The 12,265-nt window shown below is 38.6% G+C and overlaps 1 protein-coding gene across 1 annotated transcript in view; it reads left to right on the top strand.

Moving 5' to 3' along the window:
• Positions 1–11,347, top strand: part of LOC121328301 (MORN repeat-containing protein 1-like) — a 49,555-nt gene extending 38,208 nt beyond the window's left edge. The window contains exons 8-9 of the mRNA XM_041272908.1: positions 5,017–5,087; positions 10,937–11,347. Coding sequence (XP_041128842.1) covers positions 5,017–5,087; positions 10,937–11,076 — 211 coding nt within the window. The 3' untranslated portion in view covers positions 11,077–11,347. The remainder of the gene's footprint in view (positions 1–5,016; positions 5,088–10,936) is intronic.
• Positions 11,348–12,265: the final 918 nt, after the last annotated feature.

Consider the following 12,265-nt stretch of genomic DNA (forward strand, 5'->3'; position numbering starts at 1 on the left):
TGAGAAAAAATTGAGCCTTTTATTGAAAGTAGCTAGGAGCAAATTAATGGCAAAAGACAGCCCTGTGAAAAGAAAGCCATTCTTTAGTAGGCTAGCAATGCCCTGTAGATCTATGGCTCCCATCTGCTGGGCGCCACAAAAGGACCATATTCATACACTTGTGCCCTCCCTCGTTGGTCGCCAGTGTGAGATCTGACAAGTCTGCTGTCTTTATCAAAACTTTACTAAAAGGCCCAGCAACACAAAACTGGGTGATATTTTGCAAATCAAATGAAACTAATCACAGAGAAAGCTAGAAACATGAATTGCCTACTTTTTTGTTTTTCGAAAATGCGTAAATGGCAAATGATTAAATGTAGCCAATTTATACTAGTTTTGTCACCTAGGTTTGTCTTTGGAGGTACCGTTGGCTTTGATTTGGTGCTGATTATGGTTACAGTGTTACTATGCATTTAACTACATCCTAGGGTGAACCCATTGATCCCCTGCGTTGATCCCGTGCTATTCTCATTTCGTTCATACTGCTGCATTTACAGTAAAGCCATGGATAAAACAGCTAATGGTTACACAGCTGGTTGAATAAATGGCTGAGGCCACTCATTCACAGACCCTCAGTAAAGCAGTCAAGACATGTGCTCCTTTCAGAGGCTGCTTCCTGCTGAAGCCCTTCAAATGTTTACACAACTGGGATCAAGTAAGAACTCATCGTTAAGAACTCAAAATACAACATTTACATGAGAAGGTATATAAGCAGTTCCATAAGCAGTGAGAGCTGACGATTGGAGATAAACAAGAGATGCTTACATCATCCCAGGCGTTCTCTCTCTCTCGCTTGTCTCTGCTTATATTTCAAATTCAATGCATATGAACATGCAATAACGTTTATTAACAGTCACTTTGTTACCGTCCTTTAGTGCCTGTAGAAATCCAAGAATGGAACTAATGGTGGTCTGTACCACAGTGTGGCCCGAGTCTTGTGTTTGGGAGAACAGTGTACTGTACATCAGTCCCTGAATACTGTCTGGCTGTGGTTATTTGCACTTCATATGAAGGGGATCATTTGACTTTGTTTGCAGCCATGGGGGTGGGTGTGTATGTCATGGGCATACTTGTTAAATATTTTCAGACACCTTCAATGTGCATAAAAGTTGTTTCTAGGCTTGACAGTGAATAAACTAATAATAAGCTAAGAGAGTCACATATTTAAAAGCTGGGGCAAATGAGAACTGTGTTGTTTGTTCAGCAAAATGGTCTAACCTTTTTACAATTAATGCGCTGCAAAGGGAGCAGCCTATTCACATACCACATTATTGCCTCTGTGAAACAAAGCCTACATTTCTTTCTGTCGGTGGACTCCCATAGGTACTCATCTAAATATAGACTCCATCAGCTTCCCAGGATAGATTTGCTATACTTGCAATATATTTTATGCACGATATGGTGATTGCAGTGATTGTTCACAATGGGACGACTGTAGCACAACCCTCAGAAGAAACATTTCCTCATTTTTTAAGCCTGCCTCCAGCACATCTTAGGTACGTGCACCGTACTGATTCATATTCCGCCCTTAAAGGGTCTTATGGCTGACCAATGAATCTATAGCCCTCCAGGTCCCATTCATTTTAATATGTGGGGCTGCAGCCATTCTGGGTCTGTTAACAGCATGTTAGGAAACATGTTGCCGAACAAAAAAAAAATCTCTTTTAGTGGCTTGTGTCTTATGACTCGCAGGCATGCAAGACTTCTAAAGAAGTACAATCACACCATTCTGAGATTCATCTATGTTTCCGCAGAGAAAGCCTTACATATATTTCTATATACATATAAGAAGCGGAACAACGGAATGTGTGTGCCAAAGAGTCCAGCTGTTTCTGCAGTGGTGTTTAATGGCTGGATCAGCAGCTTGCAAGCACTGCTGGAACTAACAGTGTCAGTCTTGAACTTAGTCTAGAAGTTGTGCTCCATCATGTGTCCTCAATCATTAAACCTTTCCCAGCGTTTCTTAACCTGTTGAAGACCATGCTTTGTTGGCCTGTCATGAATAAATCTATATTGTTTGTAGGTTAATGTTGCACAAAAACCCCCAAACTTTTAGATATTTAAGAAGGTTGTTACAGTAACTAACTAGTCCATGTTGAAAATGTTAACTTGTTTCTTGTAAAACATTACTAGCTAAAACTGATCTTAAATATGTCATTCATGACCACTTGGTGCTCTTTAGGCAAAGTAGACAAATAGACAAGAGTATTGATACCTTTCAGGAACAGGGTATTGGAAATGAGCTACCACTTCCGATAGGTTAAAGGTTAAGATCTAAGAAGCTTCAGGAAACGAATACGAGCACTTTAAAAAAAAAAAAGTTTCTAATTCAGCTCCTTTATTGCATAACGTCACTATCCTGGCGGCGTGAATGGCCAACACCTTTATTTGGCCACTATATTTATAGGCCTGCTGTGTTCAGATGTGATACAGGATCTTGGCACAGTGTTTCTTTGGCTATTTCCACTCTTCTGGATTTGCTTCATTTAATTTGGTCCGAAAGCTTCACTCAGGCAGTAACCCGAGACACAAACGGGCTTCAGCACACCCCATCCTCAAGAGGCAAATTTACACACAAAGAAAATGATGTAATTGAAATGGATCTGTTCCAACACCATTATTCAATTGGACACCAATGACAAAAAAAACCACCAATGGTTCTTGAAAGAAGAGGAGAGAAAGTGGCTTTTTTTCCAAGAGACACAACATTAACTGCTGAAACCACAGCACAGCATATCTTCATCGTCTATCCTCTTGGGGTTGGACATGACACCCCTTCCGTAACACCTGCATTCCAGTGCATGTAGCTTTAGCCAGTTCATTATTCTTCATAATCCACCGTGTAGAAGGGTCACAGAGTCAAAGCACTGCCGCTTGAGACCAGGATGTCATGCAGTCATGGTTCAAATACCGGTTGCACCAAGTTGTCAGTCTTGTCTAGGGCCATAGGGAGGGTTGCATTTATCTTTGTGCTCCTGCAGGTTTAGAGGGGAAAGTCATTTATGGTTAGCTCACTTCATCGGTCTTCAACGACCACCACTGGGCATTCACCCAGCCAGTCCAGACAGAGACTTCCCACGCTGGCCTTTACCTTCTTTGCTTGGGTTCAGCGAGTGAGCAAATCGATCTTCAAGCGGGTTGTAAAGCGGTGCAGCATCATTCTAACTGAGATTTTCAAATCTGTTCTGACATATCAATCATCTAAGCAGCTCTGCGTAGCACCCTACTTTTTAGAAATCTCATGACGGGTTTAAGGTAAAGTAAAGCATCCTCTAACATTTGTAGAGACACACTCCCTTGTCCACAGCTTGGAGGGTGTACAGAAAAACCAGCATCTCTTGGCTGGAGCGATACTTGTGACTGCTTACCTTGCTTCCCAACTGTGGGTGCTTATTGTTTTGAACTCAGAAGCTAGGGCAAGCATTCATAAAAACCTTTCTGAGATAGGATTAGACCAAAATATTACCTAATTAGGGGAGTTAATAGTTTGAAGTGCATTTTAATATCTCTACCTTCAGCTTGGGCATTAGGTTATCATGGCTGATTGTTAAAATTTGTTCGTTTTCTAGCGTGGCCAAGTTATTCTATGGATAATAATAATAATGATAATAAAAAAAAACCCTACTGCAGCCCACAGCGATGTCCCGAGGGCAAAACATTTTATGTAAATGTGTGCATGATGACACATGATACATCCGCTGGGAAAGAACTCAATTGACTTCATGGGATGCAATAAAAAAACGTTTCTGTCTGTTAACTGAAGTCAGATTGATTTTATGTGCATGTAGATAGAATCCAGTGCATTTTTGATTTATAGACAAAAGATGCATACAAATTTGAAAATGTATGCATATTGTTTATGTCATATTTTTGCAGGTTTAGTAGTTAGTTTGTATTTCATATTGTATGTTTCCATTTCAGTGGTGGCACTTTTTAAAGAAATCTGCAAATTCACAAATGTTTGCCACCTTTATCGAGGCTTTAAGCACATTATTGAAGATTAGAAGCCGTTTATAGATGCAGATATTTAAAATCCTACTGAAAGTAATCCCATCCCATGTCCTTTTTTAAAGATCGTTGATCTTCTGTCAATGTTATATTTGTTGGTGGCACGTTCCAGGCAATGTGGCTGTAATACCTCAAAGCTTACTTATTATTACTTACTTATTATTACTTAGCATTCGCTCTTGTTCTCAGTGAGTTCATTGGCTGAGTTGGTAGTTAGTCTAGTAAGACCCTGTTGCTATATTTCTTATAAGAACATTACACAGTCCAGATTTGCTATTGTGTGCAGCTCAAACGAACTCAGAAATTGCTATTTAAGGAAAGTAAATTGTCAACAACAGTGATGAAACAACAGATTTAAAGCGTTGATTCTTTGCGACACCAGTTGTTTAATTATATGGCTTATCTACACATTTGGCTGGTTCCCATTACTTTTGGAATATGGTTTTAATTACAGCATTTTGCCACATAGAAGCTCCAGCAAAACAAGGAGAAAATGAAAAGCCGTTTTTAAGTTTTGCTTCCAACGTCAAGAGTACTGGAAGATGGCAAGGAATAACAAATTACTCCTGGCTGCTCATGCATCACTAGACCCACAAAAGCACACAGGACATTACACACAAGTATACAGACTGTGAACAACCCTTTCAGTTATTAATTAGAAAAGAGCAGAGCTTAGATAAACGAGACTGGAGCAGCATGCGCTATTCCCTGGGAAGGGATGGGATTAAATAAAACAAAAAAACAAAACCACTTCTAAAGAGAGACAGAATCTAGGGACTATCCAGTGGGACACTGCAGTAGAAAAGGCAATTGTTGTACGAACAAATATATAGAGAGAAGATTGCTAGCTTCCAAATGTAGCAGATATTGCAGCAGAACTTATAACAGTTTCTTTACCGTATATATTTTTTTCTACTATGCTGTACATGCCTTTTAAAATTCACATCTCACCCTTCAATTGTCCTGCAGATCCAACATAGTGAGCCACGTGGGAGGTAATTCAAAGACCAGCCTTGCAGACAGCGTGAACGTGAGAGCAGGTGAGAAAGCTTGTGAAAGCATGGCGAACTAGCTGAAGCATGGAGCTGGCATCCTGTATCCTGAAGGGATATGCAGATATGTGCATCAATCGAGAATCAAAAAAGAGACACATAATATTTGTTCAGAAGCTACAAGTTCACCTCTTTCAGTACTAAGTAATTTTATAGAAAGATAAACTAACTGTATGGATAACTCATTGAAAAAAAGATGGGAATGCATACAGTATACGTGGCCATGCACAAGATTACTGGTTAGTGACAGGCTTCTGTTGGTAAGTCACATATAGGGGTCTGTCAGGAGAGAATCTAAACTCTCCAGGTATTAGTGTTATGGTGTTATACTGTAGTACAGTATTATATTACTGAACTATCTGGAAACTAATGTTGTTTTGCCTCATGATGATGAAAAGGGTCTTTGTCCCCTGCACAAAGATAATTGATAATGGAGATGTTTAAGCCTCAGTAGTATAAAGGGTTAGAAATATAAACATCTGATATTCAATATGGACTCCAGCTAGAAATCTCTCACACCACAGCATTGCTGGCATTGGTAAGATATTAAATAGAGGTTTCATTAGAATGTGCTTATACTAGAAAGATCCACATTCTACACACTGAGGCTGATAGCGTGCAATGGTTCTGCAAAAGTTGCACGGCCAAGTTCTTAGCAGAGCCATGCTCTTGGGGTCTAATGTAAAAACAGAATTAAAGATGGTATAGTTGTTGGCTCATAGATGACCTGGACTGAAGCTGTGTCCAATAAAACTTTAAATATAACACAATATTAAGACATTTTACAGGAGCACACATTTTGTGCCAGTCCCTTACAATGCTCACTCATTAATACGAGATCTGCTGGCTTATACTTTTGTACCTCTTCTCACGCACTTTATATGCATACAAAATCTGACTCCAAAAATAGTATTTTTCTGAAAGGAAAGGAACTGAGAAACTGAAAAAAAAAATAATGTTTCCGCATTTTTTTTTTTTTTTTTAAATGCATTACCTCATGAAACAATCCAAACAATATATTATTATCATTTTTTACAGCATTAAAAATAATATTGTATTGGACTACTAGTCCGGGACTTTCTGTATGATGGATTTCAGGATGGAATTTCAACACCCTAAATCTGGATTCAATCTTAGCTGAATACTGCAAAAAAAAAAATTGAAGCAAAACATTTCAGAGCGGAGAACAGGGGAATAAAGCAGAGAAATGCACTGGAAATTCATTTTTATTTTGTTTGGCTGTTGATGTTAACTGTCATATGCTTCCATTGCCAGCACCTACAGTGACCCCCCCACTGTTTCTCCTTCCGCCAAGCTGATACCCAGATAGTATTCCACAACCTACTAGGTGTTAAAAAAATGCCCCCTGCTTCATTTTATTCATGGTAGGTTGCCATAGTCCAGCCTTTTTTGTTCCCTTTTCCAGGGATTGTCCTTCTATGCAGAATGAAATGTGCAGTGCACAGTATATTTAACACAGCCATCTGGTTGACTCTATTAAGTTGGTCATTGCCATTTTCTCCAATACTTTATGTAATAAATAACCCTGTACTGTAATAAAAACACTGTTATTGTCAGGTAAACCAGCCAATTAGGTTATGGCCTTACACAGCCTTGGTCCTCTTTTATGGAACTCCTTATAACTAGAGATATTCCAAATCTGTGGATAATGGAACTTCTTGGAAATGACAGAATTTTCAGGCTGCCATGGAATTCACAGTCTACCACAGATCCTCCATAGCCATATATTGCTCAGTTGTTTGGTTCTAGTTTTCTTAAATTAACAGATGTTTTGTCTCCATCGAAAAGAAGGCGTTAATTAAAGACTGAAGTTAAGGCTTGGCCCCAAAAGAAGTCTCATGTGATGCGATGTGGCGTGATATGATGGGGCTATGGCTATAAAAATGCACCGTATCAATTGAAAATTGTTCTTGATGGCTGGTCTGTCATAAGGAACAAAGAAGCTGCCTCTTGAATAGATAACACGGCCTCTTACTGACTTTACGATAAATGTATTGCTTGCTGTGGAATGCTAACTCACCCGTGGCAGCTGTAAACCCCTAATATAATCCCATAGTTCTCACACTGTAATTATGGCACTGTTAATTGGTTATTTACATGGGGAATCTTTACTCATACATGTATGTATGCTCAATGCTGAAAACAACCCTGCTTGGATTACCTAGGTCACAAAATGATATTCTGATCTTTGAACTTACCTTATACATTAAAATAGAAAGCAGGAAAAACGATTACCAAAAAAAGGTTAAATACTGTATCCCATTACACGTTTAAAGTAGGAACCCTCCATTAGTGTGTCGCTGCCTCTCTTTTTGGACTCAGCACTTACAGGCCACACATTTGAAACTGGGCAAAATGCTTAGTGCAAAAGTGCACATCCGCCTACGGTTTGAGTGGTTGTAATTTACACAATTTCAGCATGTGCTCAATGAGAGCCAAGTCTGAGTTGGCAAGTCCTTTGTTTCCGTCCAGTTGCATGTGAAACACTCACGTAATTCCATCTCTCCGCTATTTATTTTTTTGAAACACGAAATTCTGAAACAGGAGAAGCAGAACGAGCCCCTGTTGAAAACCTCAGCGTTTTAATATTTTCCGTCTTCTAATTATTATTTTTATTATACGCGTGCGTGCGAAACACAATTTTTAAAAATTATTTTCCAGTCGAATGTATTAATGCTTCGCGCGCATACATCCAGTTCAAATTATTCTGATGAAAAACACAAGGTTTGATTTTTTTCTCCCCATATATACATTCCAACCTCTTTTTAAACGGCACACAAAAGAAGCTTATTCTCAAATAACGTGCGGGACAGAGACGAACACTGGCAGAGACTCAAGAGGAAGTAGCTACTAAAAAAACTTTGAACTTAATACATTTCACATAGTATTTCAGTGCTTTTTAATAAAGAAAGTCTAGGGTATGCGAATAAGATTCTGCAGTAGTTCATAATTCATTGCAGCTGTTCTAACTGGAAGCATACTTACCTGGAATAACATCTTTTTAATCTTTGGACACCAGCTTGTCCATACCCATATGGAAAATCTTCTAATATAATGATGCACTAGTCGTTAAAGGCTTGCTGAGATAGCACTCTTGTCCGATGTATGTCTTGTCCAAATGATGGCTGTTTTTTGTGTCAGGTGTGTTACAGGACTCACTCGCTGTCAAGAAAGAGGGTCCTCTTTACACCCTGTGCCAAGTCCAATCTATTAAAAATACTTACTGGTAGATGGTTGTCCAGGTTTCATATTTAATGTATACACCACCACAACCTTAAAAGAACTTTCCTTTTGATTCTGGTTCTCTTGGTAATGGGTGAGAATGGTGCAATATTATTCTAACTGTTTAGTCTTTCCTCTCTCCGCTCTCCGGCAAATCCTTTCATCTTTGCATGTTCAAGTAAGATTCACAAGTTCTTTCAAGGTCTCTATCTAACTAATGCAACCCTCACAAGCCGCCAGTAAAATATTCAGAACCAGTTCCTGGTGCTTCCAAGGCATTGCATTAAATCTGCAGTAGATGTTTGACGTGGGTTATGTATTATATGTGTTTTAAATGCTGTATTCTAAAAAATGAGAGACAAAGAGAGAAGGAGATGTGATACTTTTTATTGGACTAACTAAACAATAATTGTTCACAAGCTTTCAAGACCTCAAAGTTTTCTTCTTCAGTTGAAAGTTGGAAAGAGAGATTGATGATTACATTCCAGTCTAAAATGAAATGCAATGCAACCCAAGGAAAAAGGAAAAGGCATGTACAGGAGCAGTTTGATCTGAGCAAACAAGTTGAGTTATTGGAATGTATAGCGCTGATCATGAACAGTCCGTTCTTTATGTATCTGTCTCATGAACTGCCCCCACTTTAATGAAAGCGCCACTCATTGGTAACAATGCCCTGTAAGCATGGCTTGTCTTTCCTAATGGGTTGCACTCTTGGTACATTTTTTTTATTCACTTAGAAGCCAGACTACCACATCTCACCGAAATGAAAATATCATTTTACAAGTAGTTCCTTCTGACAGATCGGATGCTGGAAATTTTAGCATCATTTTGCTCTTGTCTTGTTGCTCTTAATATGAATTATTTGATTATCTTTTTTCTGTGGCTGCATGTACAAATTGACTGTTCGTGAAATGTGCCCTGGGGAGGGGGGTGTGCTATAGCGCCCTCTGCTGTGACGATTAAAAAGAAAAACAACTAAACATTTGTAAGCGCTTCATTAATAAGGCCACATTTGTTAATTGAATCCAATTAAATATTATTCCATGTCCAATTTATTAATTAAATTAACTTATAATTCGCTGCAAAAACCCTTTTCCCTGCTAAGAAAGTTGGGTCCTTGTTATTCGCGTGTTAATTAAAACCATTATTATTATTTTCTAGAAAATGTGAATACAGTTAAATACTAGGACTGATGTACTATGAATCTCCCCCAGCACATACTGTAATTTTGACTTTTTGCCTGACATGGAATACAGCTATAATCCTCGCTGTGGTTAGTCTTTCCTCTCTCTGAGCTCCGTAAAGTCCTTTCATCATAACGTGCTCAAGTAACAGAGTGCTTTAAGATGTATTTCTAACTAATGCAACTCTCACATGCTGCCAATGAAATATTCAGAACCAGTTCCTTGTGATCACTAGACATTGCATGATAATCTGCAGCAGCATGTATTTATTATTGTGTATGTTCTATGCATTCCCTTTTAAATGCAGCTAGTCAAACATTTAACATGGAGAAAGACCAGAACTGATATAACCAGTAATTAACATGTCCAACAATCACAGTGAGAAAAGGCAGTGACTTCAGAGGATATCAGAAAGAAAGAAAGAAAGAAAGAAAGAAAGAATTCTTTCGAGAAGAAAGATAAAGAAAGACTTTAAGAACACAAGAAGAAACCAAAAGAAAAAAGAAGAGAAAAGAAAGGAAAAAGAAAATATGGTTTGGACCTTACATTTTGTAATAACTAATACAATATAATTGTGTTACTGGAATGTATAAGGTTGATCATTCATGAATAGTGCATTCTTTCTGTGTTTGTCACATGGTCTGCTTGTAATTTGCAATGGTATGAACACCACGTTAGAGCCGTTTGCATCATGAAAAAAAAAAAAAGTCAATCTCCCTGACCAGCATTATGTCTGGAACATCATAACAAACACCAGTGGACAATTTCCTGAAAACCTCAACGATGGTTTTGAAGAATGTTAACAGCTCACGCCCATGTGTGAGCAGTTCCCAATATATAGACAAGCCAGCCCTGAAGCATAAGCAGGTGGCAATGACCCAGATTCTGATACCCTTATTAAGCACTTGTGCCTGAACCATTCTGTACCCTGTTTCACCACAGTAGCATGAGGGGCTCTGCAGATATATCTAAAGTGTGTGCAGGCTGGGATGTTACTTTGTATAGTGAGAATCATTATTTAAGTCAGGGGTGGTCTGAGTTGGTCCTTTCAGTGCTGGTCTTTGTTTCAACCTTGTTAAATTGACACTGACGTAGATCTCATCGCACCTGTTAAACCTGGCATGGAATGGCCCTCCAGGACTGTGATTGGACACCCTTGATTTAAGTGGATATAGACTTAAGACAGGGGTAAGAAGACACTTCTTTACAAAGTAATGAGAATATGGAAGAGGCTGCCTCACCATTTTGATATTACTGGAACACTTGAAGACCCGACTTGAGTTTTGAGGTTAACCAGCAACGAGGAACATTAGAAGCCCGGATGGGCTGAATGGCCTAGTCTCGTTCATACATTTTCTATATAGATCCTTGACAGCCTCTAGAAGCCATGACTCACTCTTGCTCTTTCAGGTGAATATGTGATTATGGTCCAGGACGTGACCAGCCCCCCGTTCCTGAACCGCCCTCTAGCGCCAGCGTTTGTGCTTCTCAGAGTCATTCCTCCGAAGAATGACAAGAGCAGTAAGAGTGGAAGAAAGGAAAGCAAGTGATCACACCAGTCAAGGCAGCTGCTTGGAAACTAATGTGTGAGTGACTCAATTCTAGCAGGGATCACCATGTGTGTGTTTTACACTACATTTTCATTCCAGATAATCTGATTGAAGACCAAAGCATGGAGATATTGGCAATTCAAAAGGGTCTATAATGTTTATTTTCCAAGAAAGCCTCAGTACCTTGTATTGGTTTTTTTTTCTTGTTTTTTTTTTACTGTGTGTGAAACGTATCATAAAATGTGCAGCCCCTTCTTGTTTGTGTCTCATTTTGTGCGTCAGCTTGGCAGTGTCAGATTCTGTCAACACAGTCATTGACGTTTATGGCATCTGCTGTTATTTTTCGCAAATATGCAAACGAACGTTGTTGACAACTGCAATTAATAATAATAATAATAATAATAATAATAATAATAATAATAATAATAATAACAATGCCACCACTTGTTTGAGATGTATTATTAAATATGCAGACTGCATTTACAAAAAAATGGAAAGAGAAATAACATCTCTTATTAGCTGGTGGTCCGGTAGTTGCCCGCATCTTTACCCTTTGGTTTTGATGTGCTTTTGTTCAGATGAACTTGGCATCTTATTCACAAGTATAAAGCTCAAATATGGCTTGTTTTGCAGAACAAAGAGGTCAATGTTAAAAAAATAAATACAAAATTTGCTGTAGCCTTAGTATTTCAAATTCAGTACACATGTATAGATACAAATACTGTACATGACTTTGTAATAAATCTCCTTAAAACATGTTTTTTGTTTCAATTTGTTTTACAAAATGGCAAAATTATGACATGAAGCGAGGTTTTATTTATTTTTAATTCATCCGCTTCTGTTGCTACTACCAGCACAGAGTGGGTGGCAATTAGCCTCTTAGACTCCCATGCTGCAGCTAGCACGCTTCCTTGAGCCAAAAAACATGGCCTGAATCAGAGACAAAGACAAGCTTAAAATACACCATAAAAACCTCAACCACACAATAAATGGAGGACAACTGAAACTGGTACTAAATAGAAAGGAGTTAGCATTAAATTCAAATAGCTTTTAAAAGAGGCTCAGCATTGGAAATGATAAGTAAGGCCCAAACTTGTCTGAAACAAGTTATTTTATCAGACAACCGTAACTCAGCCAAGAGCCTAGTAAAGGAGATAAGAACTAGAAGTACTAAGGGCGGCTATTATAT

Source organism: Polyodon spathula, chromosome 16, assembly GCF_017654505.1.
Source record: "Polyodon spathula isolate WHYD16114869_AA chromosome 16, ASM1765450v1, whole genome shotgun sequence".
In the NCBI taxonomy this organism is placed as follows: domain Eukaryota; kingdom Metazoa; phylum Chordata; class Actinopteri; order Acipenseriformes; family Polyodontidae; genus Polyodon; species Polyodon spathula.